General features: G+C 36.6%; 2 protein-coding genes across 2 annotated transcripts in view; one reads left to right on the top strand and one right to left on the bottom strand.

Annotated features, from left to right (window-relative positions):
* Window positions 1-16,397, top strand: part of Rrm1 (ribonucleotide reductase catalytic subunit M1) — a 33,376-nt gene extending 16,979 nt beyond the window's left edge. The window contains exons 9-19 of the mRNA XM_047519220.1: window positions 453-536; window positions 1,173-1,334; window positions 1,567-1,646; window positions 2,358-2,559; window positions 5,876-6,025; window positions 6,236-6,457; window positions 8,796-8,872; window positions 11,474-11,609; window positions 12,728-12,823; window positions 13,863-14,051; window positions 15,788-16,397. Of these exons, the coding sequence (XP_047375176.1) occupies window positions 453-536; window positions 1,173-1,334; window positions 1,567-1,646; window positions 2,358-2,559; window positions 5,876-6,025; window positions 6,236-6,457; window positions 8,796-8,872; window positions 11,474-11,609; window positions 12,728-12,823; window positions 13,863-14,051; window positions 15,788-15,976 (1,587 nt within the window). The 3' untranslated portion in view covers window positions 15,977-16,397. The remainder of the gene's footprint in view (window positions 1-452; window positions 537-1,172; window positions 1,335-1,566; window positions 1,647-2,357; window positions 2,560-5,875; window positions 6,026-6,235; window positions 6,458-8,795; window positions 8,873-11,473; window positions 11,610-12,727; window positions 12,824-13,862; window positions 14,052-15,787) is intronic.
* Window positions 16,398-19,245: 2,848 nt separating this feature from the next.
* On the bottom strand, window positions 19,246-20,202 carry LOC124958141 (olfactory receptor 52B2-like). Its single transcript, XM_047515878.1, has one exon. The coding sequence runs from the start codon at window positions 20,200-20,202 to the stop codon at window positions 19,246-19,248; it is 957 nt and encodes a 318-aa protein (XP_047371834.1).
* Between the last annotated feature and the right edge of the window lie 885 nt (window positions 20,203-21,087).

Raw genomic sequence — 21,087 nt, 5'->3', positions numbered from 1 at the left:
TCCTATGTGGTGCCGAGGATTGAACCCAGTGTCTCTCATGTGCCAGGTGAAGTGCTCTACCATTGAGTTACAACCCCGGCCCCTTTCGTATTCTACTCTACCCAGTTTATCTTTACATAATGACTTTTAGAAGGTTGTAGAGTTTAAATTTAGCTACCTTAATTTTGGATTCTTTTGACCATTAGTTGTTATATCTTATAAATTAAGGATGCCATGAAGTAACTTACTATATATTGCAATTTATTCAGCAACATTTTGTTGATTTTATATTGGGCATTATGTTTTTATAGCAGAGGTAGAGAGGGAGAGCAGGTGAAACGTCATAGATTGCTACTTAGTTTTAGGTACCCTTTTTGATGAAAATTAGGAGTGATTTGTTCACTTTTGGTCCATTTCCTTGCTGAATCCTTTGTCTCCTCCAGATGCTTTTACTTTTTTACCTTTTTTTTCAGACCAACGGTAATTCTAATGGCCTTGTACCAATGCTGAGAGTATATAACAATACAGCTCGATATGTGGATCAAGGTGGAAACAAGGTATGCTCTGTTACTTGAAAGTACTGGATATCAGAACTAAAAATCTTTAGCCATATATACTTATAATAAGATGGTACAATTATGTGTATACAGTTTCTAACTATTATGATTTTCATAGAAGGAATAATAGAGAATATTATGTTAATTTAGCCTAGGTTATTACCAGGATAGTTTGCAACTGGAATCTGCCTCTTATGAATATGTATGCACACCAGTCATCTGTTAGTTAATGAATTTTTCTCTGATGAACTTTGGCAACCCTGATAAGACAGTTCACCTTTCTGACCATTAATAAGAGTACAGGTTATATTGCAACTTTCTTTGGACTTTATGTGCTTGGTCAGATGGTGTAAAGTGATCTGGGCTACAGTTGAATAGGAAGCTCTGTGTCATTTTGGAGAAGTTACTTAATCTTTTTCATTCCACATTTTCTTTATGTCAGTTGTTCTTTTTTACTCCTAGAATTATAAGAAAAATATTACTACTTTTCATTTTTATAGTACTTTGATTTGTATCATTTCACTTAATTCATTAATTTTAGCAAAAATCTAAGGAAATGTTATGAAAATGCTTTGGAAAATATGAAGTTTGTTTCATTCCAATTCTGAAAAAGAATGATGATTTATTTACAATTAGCGTCCTGGAGCATTTGCTATTTATCTAGAGCCTTGGCATTTAGACATCTTTGAGTTCCTTGATTTAAAGAAGAACACAGGAAAGGAGGAGCAGCGTGCCAGGGATCTCTTCTTTGCTCTTTGGATTCCAGATCTCTTCATGAAACGGGTGGAGACCAATCAGGTGAGAGGGAGAGAGACATGCCTGTCTTCTTGCATTTCTGTTCTCTAAAGTAAATGTGACCTGATCTAAATGCTTAAAAGGTCTATATAAACAGGCAGAACTAGATTTTGGGTGCTGAGCCTAAAATGATTATTTCTATAGCAGATTTCCACGAGAGCCTATGAAAGCCACATTCTTACAGGGATATGGTTGGTTATTTGAAGCTTTTCATGCATGGTTCTTTCTTTTATAGGATTGGTCTTTGATGTGTCCAAATGAATGTCCTGGTCTGGATGAGGTTTGGGGAGAGGAATTTGAGAAGTTATATGAAAGGTAGGAGAAAATAATGAAAGTAATAAATATTTTAACCACAGTTTCTCTTACTAAAAATATTTAGTCATTAACCTTTTTTTTTTTAGGAATTTATAAAAGCATCTAAGAGAGAATGTGATTAATAATTTTATATGTTGAGGGCTGGGGAGATAGCTCAGTTGGTAGAGTGCTTGCCTTGCAAGCACAAGGCCCTGGGTTCGATCCCCAGCATCGGGGGGAAAAAAAAAAAATAATAATAATAATAATTTTAAATGTTGAGATTTGCTTCTTGACTCTTCATCAAAATTGGGTTTTGTCTTTTTTTTTAAATAGTTTGGGGCATTTTAAATTGATCCTTATAAAATTAAGACTAGCAGGGGTATTATTTTGTTCTGTTATACAGTACTTTTGACAATATAATTTTATATATAATATTTAAACTTTTTATTGCATATAGGACCATGAATGACTAGGTCACGTGTTAATAGTTCATTAAAATTAGCACAGTATTAAGAGGCGTGATTATATAGTTTTTGTTCCTTTTTATTATAAAGTTATTACTGATTTGGTGGGAATGGGGGACGTTTGTAGCTTTATTGGAGTAAAATGAGCATTATATTCTTTAGTTAAAAATTTAAGAGTTTGCATAATTTTATATTTTAGTGTCTTCAAATTATCTGCAATAAGGATTTTCTTAGGGAGTATTAAAATAACACTAGCTTTGCCTTTTAGTTATGAGAAACAGGGTCGTGTTCGCAAAGTTGTAAAAGCTCAGCAGCTTTGGTATGCCATCATTGAGTCTCAGACAGAGACAGGTACCCCTTACATGCTCTACAAAGATTCTTGTAATCGGAAGAGCAACCAGCAGAACCTGGGAACCATCAAATGCAGCAACCTGTGCACAGAAATAGTGGAGTATACCAGCAAAGATGAGGTAGGTAAGAATGCTTAGAGTACCGAGAGAAATATTTTATTTATTTATTTATTTTTGGGATGAGATCCTCACTTGATTTCACTTGATGGATAAAATAAACTTTCTGGTTGTTGTAAGTGAAATACTACAAAGGAAGGAAGAGGTGTGGTCTGGGCTTGTAATATTCATTCTAACCCATATGGGAAAGACTGTTAGTGCTTTCTTAGCACATCATTGTTATAATACTTGAGAAAAATAGAACTATATAGTTATATATAATGGTTTAGGAAAACCACAGAAATGTGTTAGAATGTTCACTCAGTTTAAAGTGCATAGGCATGTAGAGTACTCCAGAGAATGGTAGGACCAAATTCTAATCTCATATCTCTAGGGAGGTTTCACAAAAGAGTCAAGGCTAGAAATGCTTTGGGGCTGAGGATATAACTTGGGTAGAGTGAATGATGTTAGGTCCTGGGTTCAATCCCCTATAACACACACATATGAAAAAAAAAAAAAAGTTTAAGGGAAAAGCTTTCCATTTGGGAAGAATTCCTTATGTGATGGATGAAAAATAGGGCTAGTTTTGGTATAGAGTGTCAAGTAAGTGATTTGATGGAGCAGATAGATTAAGGCTTGCTTTATTAAAGAGTTTGCTGTTGCTAGAGGAAGAGAAATAGAAGGTAGAACCTAATATGTTACAGAGGTAGGAAGCCCTTGTACATTTCTGACAGGTAAATATCAAAATGCTAACATGAGAAGGATGGTTCTAGATTATGAGTATAGAGCATTTTGGTGTGAGATAGGTTAGAGATTAGCCTAAGGAAGTTGTTGTAGTAGTTGATGTCAGACTGATTGGATTTTAATTAGAAACTAGAGGAAGGAGGAGATCCTTTTTTTTTTAAATTCATTTTTATTGTAAACAAATGGGATACATCTTGTTTCTCTATTTGTACATGAAGTAGAGGCATACCATTTGTGTAATCATACATTTACCTAGGGTGATAGTTTTTGATTCATTCCGTTATTGTTTTTCCCTCCCCACTCCACCCCAAGGAGGAGATCCTTGATTCTAGGACTTTAAAAAAGAAAATTCAAATGAAAAGTCAGAGAATAAACGGGAAATGAGTTAAACACACTGCTGAGGTTATAGGTTAATTCAAAATTTAAGCAGTGGGTACATATAAAACATTGTACTAAGTCCCCTAGGAATATAAAAGAATATGGCTGAGTCTCTGCCCTTTGAACACTTTATAATTTGGTTGGAAGAAATTGACATAGGCTCAAGTAACTATGCAGGTTAGATTATTTTATAGAGGCTAGAGTGATGCTTTTAAAAAATCAGTTCATGTCATTTGCACAAATCTGACTTGTCAACCCACATAGAGTTGTTCAGTTCTTTGTACATATGTCATTCTCATTGAACCTTTCTTGACAATTCTACTTATAAATGATACCCCTTCATCCTTCTCTTTTTCTGTCTTCTTTTTTCCTCTAGCATTTATCAGACTTTTGAGAGCCAAATTCTATTTTAAAAATGGGTATTTGCCAGCATGTGTACAATAGAGTAGACGGGAAGAGCATCAGGGAATCCAGTTAGGAAACTATTTCAGTATTCCAGATGAGAGATTTTGAGATCCTGGATTGGGACAGTCATAATCAAAATAGAAAAGAAGATATAGTCATTCAATATTTTAAGCGCTTATTGTACACCAGATGTGCTAGTGCTAAAAATATAAAGAGCAATAAGGCCGGGCCTGGTGGTGCATACCTGTAATCCTAGTGACTCAGGAGTCTGAGTCAGGAGGATTATAAGTTTGAGCTCAGCTTTGGCAATTTAGTGAGACCCTCTGCAACTTAGCAAGACATTGTCTCAAAATAATAACAATAACAATAATAATAATAATAATAGGGACTGGGGAAAATTAGTACAGCCACTCTGGAAAGCAATGTGGAGATTCCACTGTTTGGTATATCCAAAAGAATTAAAAGCTGCATACTGGGGTGATACCAATGTTTCCAGAAGCACAGTTTACAATAGCCACATTATGGAATCAGCCCAGATGCTGTTCAAGAAATGAATGAATCAAGAAGATATAATATAAATATATATATATTATACATTTTCTTTATATATATATATACACACACACACACAATGGAGTTTTACTCAGCCATAAAGAAGAGCAAAATAATGGCATTTGCTGGTAAATGAATGGAAATGGAGAATATCATGCTAAGTGAAATAAGCCAGTTTCAGAAAATCAAGGGTGAAATGTTTTCTATTATATGTGGAAGCTAGAGCAAAATAAAGAAAAGAGGGTGATGGTTGAGGGATTGGGTACCATAAAAATGTAGGGAATATCAGTGGAGTAGAAGAAGGAGGGAGGAAAGGATGAGAAAGGGAATGAAGTATGGAATGAATAGCAAAATCATGTTATATGAACATATAAATGTACCAAAGGAAATTTCTTTATGCATAGAAAGTACCAGTCAAAAATAAATAAAGGGACCGGGATTGTAGCTTAGTGGCAGAGCACTTGCCTAGCATGTGTGAGGCACTGGGTTCAATCCTTAGCACCGACTGCATAAAAATAAACAAATAAAATAAAGGCATTCTGTCCATCTACAACTACAAAAATTAAAAATAATAATAAAGAGCTGGGTGTGGTGGTGCATGACTGTAATCCCAGTGGCTCAGGAGGCTGAGGCAGGAGGATTGCGAGTTCAAAGCCAGCCTCGGCAACTTAATGAGACCCTCAACAACTCAGTGAGACCCTGTCTCTAAATAAAATATAAAAAAGGACTGGGGACATGGCTTATCTTAACCCACAGGTGCTCAACCCCTGAGCCACATCCCCAGCCCTTTTTATTTTTTATTTTGAGAGAGAGTCTCATTAAGTTGCTGAGGCTGGTCTTGAACTTTCAATCCTCCTGCCTCAGCCTCCCAAGCTGCTGGGATTACAGGCATGCGTCACCTTTCCTTTTTTAATTTTTAGTAGTTAGCTACCATATTGGATTATGCACATCTACTAAACACTGAGGTAAATATACAGAAAAATTTATAGCACAGTGTGATGTATGTCTGTCTGTACTGTGGAACACAGAATTCTCTTTCCATCTTATTTCCCTGGTGTGTGTTACAACTCACATAGATGACTACATATTCAACAGATAGAATCAGTGGGATTTAGAAATGTACTGATGAATGATAGAGAAGTCAAAGATAAAAATTTAAAACTTTAATATTTGGGAGTGAGAGGCTTATGATGGTATCATTGACTATAGGGAGAAGAAATAAAACTTGTGTAATTCTTGATTCCATTTCTTTGCATTATAGGTTGCAGTCTGTAACTTGGCTTCCCTGGCACTGAATATGTATGTCACATCAGAACACACATATGACTTTAAGAAATTGGCCGAAGTCACTAAAGTCATTGTGCGGAATTTGAATAAAATTATTGATATAAACTACTACCCTGTTCCAGAGGTATGAATAATTTTTTTTTTTTTTTTTGCTTATTATTGATAACCAAAGTAGAGAGAGTTTATCATGGTCTGCAAATCATAATTTAAATGTTTGTTATTGGAATGGTGTGAGAAAACAGATAAGGAGGAAACGTATGTTTTGGTACAGAATGTTAGATTTCGTGTTCACCGATGTTTTCTCTTTTTCTTCTCTTAATCTGTTGGCACAAAGGCGCACTTATCAAATAAACGCCATCGCCCCATTGGTATTGGGGTTCAGGGTCTGGCAGATGCTTTTATCCTGATGAGATACCCTTTTGAGAGTCCAGAGGCCCAGTTATTGAATAAGCAGATCTTTGAAACTATTTATTATGGAGCCCTGGAAGCCAGCTGTGACCTAGCAAAGGAGCATGGCCCATATGAAACCTATGAGGGTTCTCCAGTAAGCAAAGGAGTAAGTATATGGATAGAATTTCTTTTTCATCTAAGTACATATAATGGACTGAATCATGACACCAAAGGATATGTCCAAATTATAATCCCTAGAACCTGTGAATATTATCTTTACTGGTCCAAAAAAGGATCTTTGCAGATGTGATTGAGCATATTGAGATGGGGATCATCCTGGATTGTTCAGGTGGTCCCTAAATCCAATAATGGTTGTCCTGCAAGAGACATAGGGAAAAGGGGGAAGCAACATGACCATAGAGGCAGAGATTGGTGTGATATAGACAGGAGCCCAGGAATGCCACATTACTAGCAGTTAGTAGAGATCATTCAGATTCAAGTCTTATCCAAAATCATCTTGATTCCTAATAATAGCAAACTAACAAAGGGCTAGTTTATATTTTAAAGTGCCAATGTTCCAAGTTTGAATCCTGGCTCGAGTACATATTCAGTGCTGACAGTCAGAACTAGAATAGGGAAGGGACAGAATCTCTGGAGTATGACCCTCCCAACTTGTTGATTTTGAGCTTCTGGCTTCCAGAAGCATGAGGGAATAAATACTTGTTATTTTTATTTTTAGAGATAAAATGATATGTTTAGTCATGAATAATTTAGAATTTAGGAGAAAATGTGTTTACAGAAATAACAGACCAAAGTCAACACTTTATCTCAATTTATGGTTTTAATTCACCTCAGAGTTTTTTTTTTTTTTTGAAAGACAATGAATTACAAATTTTAATTAAAAAAAAAAAACAAAAACAAAAAAACAGGGTGTTACTGTAGAGATTATTATCATTGCCATCCCCAGCCTAATACCCATTACGTTTACTAAAATGTGTTAAGATTTTTTTTTTTTCCTGCAGTGTTGGGAGCAGACCCAGGCCTTGCACTTGCAAGGCAAGCACTCTACCAACTGAGCTATCTCTCCAGCCCTAAAATGTGTTAAATGTTTTTAATGACATCATTTTTTTTATTGGTTCTTTATAGTTACACATAACATTAGGATTCATTTTGACATAATTATAAAAGCATGGAATATAATTTGTTCTAATTTAGTCCCCAGTACTTCCTCTTTCCCTCCACTCTTTCCTCCCCCTATTCTCTTCTCTCTGCTCTTCTGATCTTTCTGTTATTTGCTTACAGATTTTTTTTTAATTAGCATTTTGTAGATAATACACGATGGTGAGATTCTCTGTGGTATATTCATATATGTATATAGGAAAGTTAGGTCAGATTCATTCCACTGTCTTGTCCCATCCCTCCTCCCTTATAGTTGGTTATTTATTATATCAGCTATAGAAAACTTCAGTACCTTTGTCCTCCAGAGTAATAAGGATACTCTTGTTTTAATCTCTTACATTTATAATTGGTTATTGCTAAAATGACAAGTGGGATACTTCCTGTGTTAGTTTTCTGTTATTAAATTTAGTGGATTAAAACAATATACATTGAATATATGGCAGTTTACATGAGTCAGGAGTTCAGGGTTGGCTTAGCTGACCTTCTTCTCTTGGTCTCATTAGGGTCCTTTTCCAAGCTTACCTGTGTTGGTAGAATTCATTTCCTTGTAGCTCTGGAACCCATGACATCTTGTTTCTTCAAGACCTGTGGGGAAGACTGCCCCTCATTTCACAAAGGACCTAGTCAGTTCCTTTTTTGAGGGCGTTTATCTGATAAATCAGGTCCTCTCTTTTGTTTAAATCAAGGCAACTTATTTGAAACCTTAATTACAACTGCGGAAGTCCTTCACCTTTGCCATAATCACAGGAGTGACATCCTTTACCTTCCCAGATTCTGTTCACACTCAAGTGGAGATTAAATGTGGCCTCTGCAAAAGGGACTGGGAATCTGGGGAGCCATCTTAGAACTCTGCTTTCCACATTGCCTTTATTATCAATAGTGTGATTTTCTTCTACGTAAAATTTTAGTTTTAGCATTTCTATAGATATTTAGGAGATCAAATGTGTGGTTGTTTGAGAAGTGTTTTTAGCTAAGTAAACAGATCATGACAATGAAGATAAAGTTAGAATAACACTGTTAATATAAAATGCATCTCAGCAACATGCTTTTATGAATGTTGATTTCCTTATTTGTGAACATGATATGGGCTTTCTGAGAAGACTCAACAGGGATGTGGAAGAGAGGAGATCTCAGTTAGTTTTCTTAGCCTGCTTCTGATCAATTTGACTACAAGGTAGTTTGTTTAGGGACATCTCTGGATCTTGTATTTCTTACACAGAGAAGAAAGCAGCATTTATGATGGAAATGGCAGTTAGTCATTTGTTTTTTGTTAGTTTTAAATTGCTTTAGAGTGACACCATAAATTTGGGTTGTTTATTCCTTAGATTCTTCAGTATGATATGTGGAATGTTACTCCCACAGACCTATGGGACTGGGAACTTCTCAAAGAGAAGATTGCAAAGTAAGTAAAGAGATGTAAAGTAGCATTGGAATCCAGAGAACTTGGGTTTTTCTCTTCAGAAATTAGATGTATCATTCTAACTTCTAAAACGAATACTTCTCTTTTAAATGGGGCTAAAGTGACCTATCTCACAGCTTATTTGTGGAAAAAAAACTTTGCAAGAAAATGAATAGTAACCTGCAAGTTGTTTGGCACAGTGAAAGCATTTTAATATGTGGTAGGTGTTATTAGTTGATCTTATTTTAGGGGCTTAACACTTATTTAGGTAATTTTTTTCTCATTAAAGCTTCACTTTTCCAAATATGCCTGATTTTTAAAAAAGTTTTATTGTTTCTATTTATTGCCTAACCACATTGAGTTTATAAATGGCTTTTCTTTGAATTGATTGCTGTAAGAATAAATTAGGAATTTTAGAAAAGCTTTTATAGGGTAATGTGTTAATCTGTATGAAAGAAAAAATTTTAAATTGAGTCTTTGGTGCTGGGGATAATTGCTCAGTGGTAGACTACTTGCCTACCATGTGCAAGACCCTGATTTTGGTCCACAAAACCCCCCCACCCAACCCCACCCCACCAAATTTTGACTCTTTTACTCTAATGAACATAAGCAGTTTGGGGGCAGGCAAAACATTTTGCTGAGTGAATAGTGAAACAAATTGTTTATATTTTCTGTAATGATGAGTTTATCATTTATGTGTTAATGCAGATGCAAAGTATTTGATGTTTAGTGCTCTTTTAAAAATTAATATTTGCCTTAAAATTGTTTTATTTAAAAAATAAATGTTAGCTAATTTAGAAAGACACACATGTGGAAAGGGAAAAAAGTGAAAATTATCCCAGTACCACTTCCCCCAGGATACTTTTGGGTAATTGTCATCCTTTATACTTTCCTCAGTGTGGGTGCACGTGTGTAGTACATACAAACTCAGCTTTTACAAAAGTGAACCTGAACTTAATTTTGTATTTGTTACTTTTTCTTTTTTTTTTAAACACAATGGATTATTTTTTTATATACATGATTTTTTAAATTTCAAAATTAATGTGAGTACACATTCATTATTAATCAAGTACAGAAATAAGAAAGAAAGTCAAAGCCTTTCTTTATAATTTTGTCAACCACTTGTCCAATGAAACAAAAAAATAACTTGTTTCTTTTCCTAGAGGTAACCTTTGTTAATGTTGTGCATTTTTCTAGACCTTTTTCAGTACACTGGCACACAGGCAAACGCGCATGTACATGTTTTACCATATAAATGTGATCAACTTGACATAGCATGAACCTTTATATGATGTTTTATTTTGGAGATCTTTATCTTTCAGTATGTGTAGATCTACCTCATGTTTTTAATGATCCCGTAGTTTGGATATATCATGTATGAATTTTCTTGTCTATAGAGAGATAGTTATAGTTGAGGATGTAAAGACATGGAGGTAATTGGTGGTTTGCTTGATGATCATAACTGGAAAGTAACAGGATGAGGGAAGTACGGCCTCCATCAGAATCTGAGACTGTATGCTAAGCATGTACATGTAGGTGTAGAATGAAGGAAAGATGCGTTTTTTGGGTTAGAGAAACATAAGGCTAAGTAAAGTAAGACATGTAATACAATGAATCTGTAAAAGTGTGGGTCATAGAAAAGGTTTGCAGAGCAAATATTTTTATTTGACACTGAAAATGTTATAGCTCGCTTAAATGGAACTTTGGAGGATGAGGCAGGGGCTATTTGAAGATTTCATAATGTGTTACATAGTATATTCTTCCTCAATACTTTGTATGGTATTGAGTTTAAAAATGTTAAATTTTTAGGAGTTTGTAATTAGTAATAAGGAAAGTCAGAAACATACTTTGAGCATAATTTTTCCCTTTTCATAGGATATTGGAGAGTTGTGGTGATAGTGTCTTGTTCTGCCCACTTTCACATTATTATGTTTCCTGAAGGGTTCTAATATTGTAATCATACATACATTTAAAAAATAAAGGGAAGGATTGAATGAATAAATGTACTTGGAGACAGGTGGAAAACTCTTCAAGTGATTTGAGTATTTCTTTGGGCAAGATAGTATATCAAGTGCTTTGATTCCTGAGTGCCACAGTGCAAACAGGTTAAGTCATGACATGATAAGGATTGCCAACAATAAAAATTGTGTGAGTTCTGTTCAGGGGTCAGGTGTTAAGAAATGGATGAGTACTGGGCATGGTGGTGCATGCCTGTAATCCCAATAACTCAGGAGACCAAGGCAGGAGAATCACAAGTTCAAAGCCAGTCTTAGCAACTTAGCGAAGCTCTAAGCAATTTAGCGAGACCCTGTCTCAAAATAAAAAGTAGAAATGGTTGGGGATATGGCTCAGTGGTTAAGTGCCCCTGGGTTCAATCCCCAGTACAAAAAGAAAAAGAAAAGAAAGAAATGGATGATTTAACAGCATTGTCCATACTATAAAAACTGCATCCCTGTAGACCTTTAATTCAAAAGTCAGCATGTAAGTTAAAGGTATGTATGATGTTACTCCCAGGATCTGCATTATACTACAGTAATTTAAACAGCTTCTTTCCTGGTAGATTGCAGCTTTAGCACCAACAACTAATAATCTCCTTTTCTTCAGGTATGGTATAAGAAACAGTTTACTTATTGCCCCAATGCCTACTGCTTCAACTGCTCAGATCCTGGGGAATAATGAGTCCATTGAACCTTATACCAGCAATATCTATACTCGCAGAGTCTTGTCAGGAGAATTTCAGGTGAGAAGTTCATAACTAGATTTATAGGGAGATCTTTTAAAGACTTGATGTTGGGAGTAAATGCTCACTCACATTTAATATGCCCCTTTTTCTTAGTTTGTGGGCAAAGCTTTAATACAGAGTATTATGTTCATCTCTAATATTGTTGAATGTTGTTTCAGTACATCATAGGCATTTAATAAATGCTATTGAATGTATGAATGCTTAGGGACTGAGTATGAAAGTAACTTGATATTAGAGTTACATGATTGTTAATTATATATGATTATGGTGCTGTATAGCTACAGCCTCAGATTCTTAAGTTAGGATACTAAAGATATGTATATAAAGTATAATTTAAGACTGTTTTTCAGATTTTGTTACCAATTAGAATTTCTGGTAGGTGGAATCAGGATAATTTTTTTAAATTCCCAGATCATTCTTACATGCAGCTAAGATTGAGAACCACTAATTTAAAAGATTTGTGTGTGTGTGTGTGTGTGTGTGTGTGTGTGAATTTCTAGGTATCCTGTAATAAATTTTTGTAGGGTTTAGGGAGGATATATTTCTAATTTTTTTAACTTTAGTATTTATTGTATCCTTACTTAGAAAAAACAAAAAAGGATCAATACATATAGATTTACCCAGCTTAGGCAGTGTTAGTTCTTTTCACTTTTGCAAATGCCATACTTGTTGTTGTTTTTTTAACTAAGATTTTTGCAGCTTTATTGAGGTATAATTGACAAAATGAAATTGAAAAATGATATAGAATTGAAAAATGATATATATCATTATATATAATTATATTATTATTATATGTAATTATAATTTATATATAATGATATATGATTGAAAAATGATTGTATATATTCCAGGTGTACAATTTGATGATTGGACATATATATATTATTTAATGATTACCATAATATATTATGTTTCTTGAGTTACAGATGTCAAGATCTTAAAGGAATATAGCTTTTATATGGTTGAGATGGCCTCTCAGTTTTGTAAAAAATATAATTTACCAAGCCATCAAATGTTACATAATTCTTCAGTGATCTTACTTTGAGTTGTAGGCCTGTGTTCTTATGTAGGTTCTATCATTTATCTCTTCACATTTTTTCTGCTTTTTCATTCAGATTGTAAATCCTCACTTATTGAAAGATCTTACTGAGAGGGGTTTATGGAATGAAGAAATGAAAAACCAGATTATTGCATGCAATGGCTCTATTCAGGTACAGAATGAGAATGAAACATGCTCCTTAGGAGCTACATTGTGGATCCTCCTCATCTATGCCAGGCCATGGAGATGAAAAATGGCTGTTGGTTGTGATCACATATGCTCTGCTTAAGTAGCAGTGTTCACCTCTCTGTTGTTCTTGGATTATCCATGTCTCTACATATCATGTATTCACATCTTTATCTTGTTATTTGTGCAATAATAGAAAGCAGTGATTCCTAATTTTTTTTGTACAACTGGGAAGCTTTTAAAATCCTGAAGTTTAGATCTCCTTTCGTATCATTTAAATAAGAATGTTTAGGAGTAGGATCCAGGCATAAAGATTTCTTAGGTGATTGCAGAATGCCTCAAAATTTGGGATTCACTTATAAAAAGGCTGAAATTAGGGAGACAAACATAAAAGGCATGATAGAGATTGAGGACTGATAGTCCAAAAGGCAGTCACAAATTGTGTTTAAAAACAAAATATTTGCAGCTGAGAATCAAGAAACATTTATTTGTAGAAAGAGGGCTCTAGCTAAACATTGGTCTGTTTGTCAACAGAGATAGAGTCCTATAACCCTTCTATTTTTAGTGACAGAATCTGTCACATGAGCTAGTCTGTTTTAATGCAAGTTAATTTTTGTCCTAAGAAAACCTGATTTATTTGGATTCTAAATGTAGTTTCTAGATCCTTTGATCATGTCACTGTGAGTTACAATACTGATTATTTGTGTTTTCTGCAAAATTCAATGGTCATATAGTGCTTCTTAGCTCTGACTTTTCCTTTATTTCTTAAATGCCTCTAGAATAATGAATGTTTTGACCATAAACCAGTTAAAGATGAATATTTACATTACTACCACCAGGTTTATATTTGGTTGGCTGATGGGGTTTTGTTGAACTTTCTAAAGAAGAGTTAAATGGTTTTGGCAAATTTGACAAGGATCATACCATATAATACAGAACAGACAGGAAATCCTTGCATCATTATTCTGTTAGTCATACTGCTTTCTTTAACTGAAAGAGTACAAACATTTGTTTTCCTTTTTCAGAACATACCAGAAATTCCTGATGACCTGAAGCAACTTTATAAGACTGTGTGGGAAATCTCTCAGAAAACTGTTCTCAAAATGGCAGCAGAGAGAGGTGCTTTCATTGATCAAAGCCAGTCTTTGAACATACACATTGCTGAGCCTAACTATGGCAAACTTACTAGTATGCACTTCTATGGCTGGAAGCAGGTTGGTAGAGAAAATCAAGGAGGACTTTAATTGCCAACTTGGGATATTTTGAAATTGGATCAGTTTTATATTCTAGCCATTGATTGAATATTGCCACCTGAAAGTTCTTTCACTTTTAATCCAGTGTGTTAAATCTAACCCATGGTTTTTGTACCATATCAAGCTTTTGCTTTGGACTCTGTTTCTGTTAGTATTATTTCATTCTTAGATTTGAAAATTTGGAGTTAACTTATTATCCCCCTTTACTGTCCATGCAATTACTTAAGAAGTTTGGTTGGTTGTTCTTTTGTATTGTTCCTTAAATATCTTATTTCCTTTTCCACTGCCATTCTTCTTCTTCTTCTTCTTTTTTTTAAATTTTATTAGTGCATTATAGTTATATGTAATAGGGGGGTTCATTTTGACATTATCATACATGCATGGAATATAATTTATTCCATTTTAGTCCCCAGTACTTCCTCTTTTCCTCCCCTTCCCGCTCCCCTATTCCTCTTCCTCTATTCTAGTGGTTTTCCTTCTAGTTACTGTTTTTCTTTTTGTAAATTGGTGCTTTATGGATATACATAAAGGTGGAATTCACTGTGGTTTATTCATATATGTACATACTGTAATTTTGTCAGTTTCATTCAACAATTTCTCCTTTTTCCATCCTTCCTTCTCCCTCATTTTTCTTCCTCTATTTCACTGATCTCTTCTGTTTCTTTGAGATTCCTTACCACCCTATCCCACCCCTGCTTTCCTCTTATTTTGCTCTAGCTTCCACTTTTGAGAGAAAAAGTTCAATCCTTAACTTTCTGAGCCTGGCTTATTTTTCTTAGCATAATGTTCTTTAGTTCCATCCATTTACCAGCAAATGCCATTATTTCATTCTTCATTTAATGCCATTCTTAACTGATCTCTGTGCTTATCTCTGTACCAAACCATCTTGTGCACTATTAACATTCTTAAAATAAAATTTTACACATCAATCCACTATTCAAAAACATTGTTTTCCCATTTTATTTACATTGTAAAAGCCAAATTATTTTCCTCATTGCTAACTGTAAATTATGATTCTGGATTATATTCTTATTCCTTGGCAATATGATAGGTATTTATATAGAATTATGAATTTATTTTCTTATTTAAAAAAATTAAAAAAATTTTTTTTTTTTGGTTGTTGACAGACACAATGCCTTTATTTTATTTATTTTTATGTGGTGCTGAGGATCAAACCCAGTGCCTCACACATGCTAGGCGAGTGCTCCACCACTGAGCCACAACCCCAACCCTCTTTTTTAATGCTTATTAAACAGCTGCTATGTGCTAGTACTGGGGATACTGAATAGAAGATGATCCTTATTCTTGAAGTTGTTGTAGTCTGTTATATGAAGACATAACCTGTTCTCTTAATAGTTATAATCTAAGGCAGATATGTTGTTGGGCAAAGTTGGAAGTCATATACATAAAAGTAAAGACAATTAAGCCAAAATTGTTTACCTCCCAAAGAGGTAAACGTTTTAAGGGTGAAAGGAACAATAGTAGTCTGATTGTCTAAGCATTTTGGGGAGTACTTCATAGAGGAGATAGAACTGCAAGTTTAGGGAAGAGTTTGTCCTGGTTTATAGGAATGTATTTTTAAATTTAAAAAAATCATTTAATTGATAGATATGTAGGAATGTATTTTAAACATTATTCTTAAATGTCTAGTGTGCTCACAAAATTTCTCCTAATAGTTGTATTTACTTCCTTTGCAGGGTTTGAAGACTGGGATGTATTACTTAAGGACAAGACCTGCAGCTAATCCGATTCAGTTTACTCTAAATAAGGAGAAGCTGAAAGATAAGGAGAAGGTATCAAAAGAGGAAGAAGAGAAGGAGAGGAACACAGCAGCCATGGTGTGCTCTTTGGAGAACAGAGATGAGTGTCTCATGTGTGGATCCTGAGAAAAGGCTTTGAAGAGACAAGCATATCTTCCATAACCAAACTACTTGAGCATAAATAAGTGTAGTGGGTTTGCTTGAGATGTTAAGGCTTTGCTGGACCTTACTGCAACAAAAGTGTAATTGATTTAAAGTACTGTTTCTATAAGTATGAAGATAATGATCTTTTTAAAATATTGCTGTGCTGGGACCAGAGTAGAAGTTTTAGGAATGAGAAAGAAGTCATCTTGGAAATAGGAAGTGATTTAGTAAGGTTTCATCACCCCTCTAGAGCACTCCTTTTCTGATGATCTCCGTTTGTGTAAAGAGACTTAGTTTTGCTGCTTTGAGTGGTGGATTTCTAGAAGCAAAATTGATGACCCATCAAAAGTGCTGATAGGACCTCTATCTAGATAAGGTCCATTCTGAAATAAAGATAAACATTTCTAAGTGATTGTGTGAGGTTAATTTTGTGATTTATTTTCATATAAAAGTCAAGTCTGAAAAAACATTTTCTGTTCTTTCCAAGTTTAGGGAGGAAATTTTAAGACAGGTATATTCTATATAGAAGTCTGATGTTAATTTATGTCCTCCCCCCATGGTAAAATACACATAACATAAAATTTACCACATTGTCCATTTTAAAATGTACAGTTCAGTGGCATTTAGTATACTCACAAAAAGTTGTGAGACCATCATATCCCCAGGTACCTGGCATGCAGCTATTACTTTGACAAATGCTTTTTTCTCCATGCCCATTGGAAAAGACCACCACCCTGCTTTTAGCTGGCAAAGCCAGCAATACTCCTTCATTGTCCTGCTTTGAGAGTATATCAACTCACTAGCCCTGTGTCATAATTTTGTTAACATGGGATTTTGATTAGCTTTGCCTTCCATAAGACATTGCACTGGTCCAATATATTGATGACATGTTGATTGGAATTTGTGAGAAGGAGCAACAATTCTAGACTTATTGGTAAGAGAGTTACATATCAAAAGGATAGGGAATAAATCTCACCAGAATTCAGGGTCTTTCTGCATCAGCAAAATTTCCAGTAGAATAAAGCATGTTGAGATTATTTCTAAGGTAAAGGATAAATTGTTGCATCTGATCCCTCCCACAGCCAAGAAAGAGGTAAAACAGCTAGTTGGCCTCCTTGAAATTTTGAGGAAAATATTGCTGCTTTGGCTGAACTACCGTAGCCTGTTTACCAAGTGACCTGAAAAGCTGTTAGTTTTGAATGAGGCCCAGAACAGGAGAGGGCTCTGCCACAGGTCCAGTCTGTTGTGCAAACTGCTCTGTTTGGGCCATATGATTCAGCAAATCTGATAGTGATTGAAGTGACAGTGGCAGATGGAGATGTTGCTTGGAGGTTTTGGCTGGCTTCTACAGGTAAATCACAGCTAAAGCCCTTAGGATTTTTGAGCAAAGCCCTGCCATCCTCTGGATATCTACTTTTGTTTTCTTGTTTTTTTTTTTTTCATTTTGGTATTGGGGATTGAACACACGGCACTTTGCCACTGAGCTATATTCCCAGCCCTTTTTATTTTGAGACAGGGTCTTACTAGGTTGCTAAGGCTGGCCTAAAACTTGGTATCCTGCCTCAGTCTCCTGGGTGACTAGAATTACATAATGTGCTACCATACCTGGCCCTATTCTTCTTTTGAGAGATAGCTTTTGGCTTGCTACTGAGCCAAAGTAGAGACTGGACACAACTGTAGGTGACCAAATCACTGTATGTCTGAGCTATGTATCATGTCTGATGTAATCATAAAGTTCGATGTGCACTCACTCCATCATCAAATTAAAGTGGTATATACAAGATCAAGGCTGAAGCAGTCACTGAAAGTATAAGTAAGTTACATGAAGTGACTCAGATACTCATGTTACCCGCTTCTGACTGCTATATGCCTTTTCTTTCTCCCAGACTATACTTATGGCCAACTGTACTTAGGGAATAGGAATTCCCTATTGATCAGTTAAGAGAGGAGGAGAAAAAAGTTGACTTGATTTACAGATGGTTCTGTGCAATGTGTAGGCACCCCAGCCCCTTTTTGGGACATCTTTAATGGGGAGCTGTGGAAGTCTTTTAAACAAGGGAGTTATATTATTTTTAATTTTGAGATGGGTGTTACTATGTTGCTCAACCTGGCCCTAAACTTCTGGGATCAAGTGATCCTCTTGCTTTAGCCTCCTGAGTAGCTGGGAGTAACTTTTAGATAGATCACACTGGCTACCATGGGAAGAATGGCCTGACCTGGTCAGGCTCGGATCTGGGTCTAGCCTGGTCCTAGGGGTCACACTTGGGCTCCAGGGAAGGACCTTGTCTGTATGCCTCAGGTCATCCTGGAGTTATTAAGCGGTTTGACCTGGATGTTTGGCTCAGTTTGAGTTTCCCAGAGTAGAGTCTGCTTTGGTCTGTATCAGACTAGAACCCAGGAGGAGACTTGGTCTGAGTGTCTTTTGGACTGGGGATCCTGGGCATGACCTGAACTGTTTAGGTTATCTGAACTGCACACCCTGGAGTCAGGTACACAGGTCAGATTTGGAACTTCAGGCAAGGTCCTCACCTGTATTTGGGACTGATTGAACTATAGAACCCAACATAGTTCTTGGATTAGACTGGAAACCTCCAGACTAACTGGTTTATTTGGTCCTGCTGAACTTTATGTCAGGCATTAGACTAGGAGAGATGGCCTCAGGGAAGGGCTTGGATTATTTACTTCAGACTGGGTGTTCAGGGCAGGTCATGGTCTGTTTGACTTGCTTTATATATCTTCTAGTGAAGCTGTAAGCATCCATGTATTAATTGGAGCGTTCTCAAAATTGGGGGAGAGAGGACAGAGAAATAAACTAAGAAGGACAAGTAGGTACAAGCTATTGGATGGGGGATAGGAATAGGAAAGTCTGTGGAAAGAATCTGACATAAAATTTCTGTTTACACCACAGTGATCTCAACATTGTGTATATCCACAAGACTGAGATCCTAAATAGAATAAGATATAGTCCACGCTTGTGTAAACATATCAAAATGGACTTTACTGTCATGTATAACTAAAAAGAACAACAACAAAAAAATTCTAAGAATTTAACAAGCCATAGTTTACCAAACAATGGGCCAGGTGTTGAACCCAAAATCTCAGGAAGTTCCAGTTTGTCTCTGAGTACTTCCTATTTATCTCTTGTTTCTGAGGTCACAGCTCCAACTTCCCAAGTTGATGAAGTTCTCTTAGCCTGGCAGTTCCCTCTCCTCTCTCATGTTCTGCAGCCTCTTTGGCTTCTCTCCAACCTCCTAAGGTGATTCTTTCCCACAGAGCATCTTTTCTATATGTTGCCGGATTTCCCTAGTCCTCACCCCATAAATGAGGGGATTCAAGGCTCCTGGGAGCAGCAAGTATGTGGCACTAAGTAAATTTTGAACATCCTGAGACACAGTCTTAGCTACTCGGAAGACAATGGAAGTGGAGAGACCAGAGAGGTAGATGGTGAGGATGACCAATAAGTGGGAGCCACATGTGTGCAAGGCCTTGGCCCGGGCTCCCCCAGAAGAGATCCGAAAGGCAGCGTAGATGATGCGGGTGTAGGAGGCTCCCAGCAGAACCAGATCAAAGGTCACAGTGACCAACCGCATAGCCAGCCCCAACTGATTGTTGAAGGTCAAGTCTCCACAAGCTATGCTCAGCAGTGCGATGTACTCACATGTGAAGTGTTGAATCACTGCTGTCCGGCAGAATTGAGCTCGTGCAGTTAGCACCACCAAGGGCACTGCCACTCCCAGGCTCCGTGTCAGGGCAAAAATGGCCAGCAAACACAACAGGTGAGAGGTCATCAGGTCAGTATAGCGGAGTGGATGGCAGATAGCCACATAGCGGTCCAGGGCCATAGCTAGCAGGAGATTGTAGTCCAGAAGGAGGGTGAAGTAGATAAAGAACATCTGGGTCAGGCAGCCATGTAGTGATATGGGGTTAGCATAGTGCACAAAGCCTTCCAACATTTTAGGCATCACAGCCGTGGCAGCACAAATATTAACAGCCAGGAGCAGAGTGATGAGCACATACATGGGTTGATGCAGATTCCTCTGGGCCATCACAGTGTGGATGACCAGGGCATTGGTAGAGATGATGGTCACATAGAGCAAGGTAAAAGGCAGGACCAGGAGGGGCCGCCACTCTTGTAGTCTGGGGAAACCCACCAGGAGGAAGTTGGTGTAGGAGATGTTGAAGATGTTGGTATTTCTATCCTCATCCATTAGTTTCAGTCCTGGGCTGGTACCAGGAGGGGAATTAGAGGCTGTTAAAACAAAATGATAATGGAAAAAAGTCTACTTCTATTTTAGGACCAGAGGATTTTGTGATGAAAAGCCCTCTCTTTATGTATGTGCATCTATTTCTTTGGGTTACAGACAGGCACAGGTGTTATGGAAACTGCACAGATGGACAAGGCATTCCTGTCCTCAAGGAGCTCTTGGTCTTCTGTGTGTGAAATGTAAACTCACAGGATACTTGTCTATCAGTCATGTTTGAGGCATTTGCTTGTTAAATTAAAGGTTAGGAGGAAAAGTAGATGTGGTATATAACGGGGAGAAAAGAGTGATGTCCAGAGGTAAAACAAGAGAGGTTGAAGAAAAGAAACCCTTGATTAGGAGGAAGAGAAAGAATATGAAGAATCTGTGATCTAAGGGAGCCTGGGAAGGACCAGGCAGGGCTTACTGGGGAGGGAGGAACCAGCCAGGAATAATGGCCTCACTTGCACACTTGGGTACACTAAGGCAAGGATAGAAGAAAGTTGCCAAGGAAGACTTCTAGTAAACAGGCTGCAGGGACTGGTCCTTTCCTCAGCTCCTCTAGACTGGCTGCACCACTTCCAGCCTGGCCTTGTCCTCAGGCTTATGGATGATGATGTTACTTTTCTTTCAGAAGGTGAGTTTGGCGAGGGCAGGGGTAGTGACATGCCTCTGGAATGTTCACAGGAGCTCCAAGCTCAGAGCCACCATAGAGACTTAGGATTTGCTGGAGCTTTGCTTGCAAGTAAACGAGAATAGGAAAAAGATGAGAAAGTTAAACATGAAATTGGGTTAATAGAGCAGTAATTTCAATGTGTTGGCCAGATTTTTGTATAATTAAGGGAGTAGATA

Source organism: Sciurus carolinensis, chromosome 11, assembly GCF_902686445.1.
Source record: "Sciurus carolinensis chromosome 11, mSciCar1.2, whole genome shotgun sequence".
In the NCBI taxonomy this organism is placed as follows: Eukaryota; Metazoa; Chordata; class Mammalia; order Rodentia; family Sciuridae; genus Sciurus; species Sciurus carolinensis.
The sequence above is the reverse complement of the archived record's forward strand: the minus strand, read 5'-3'. Positions and strand labels throughout refer to the sequence as shown.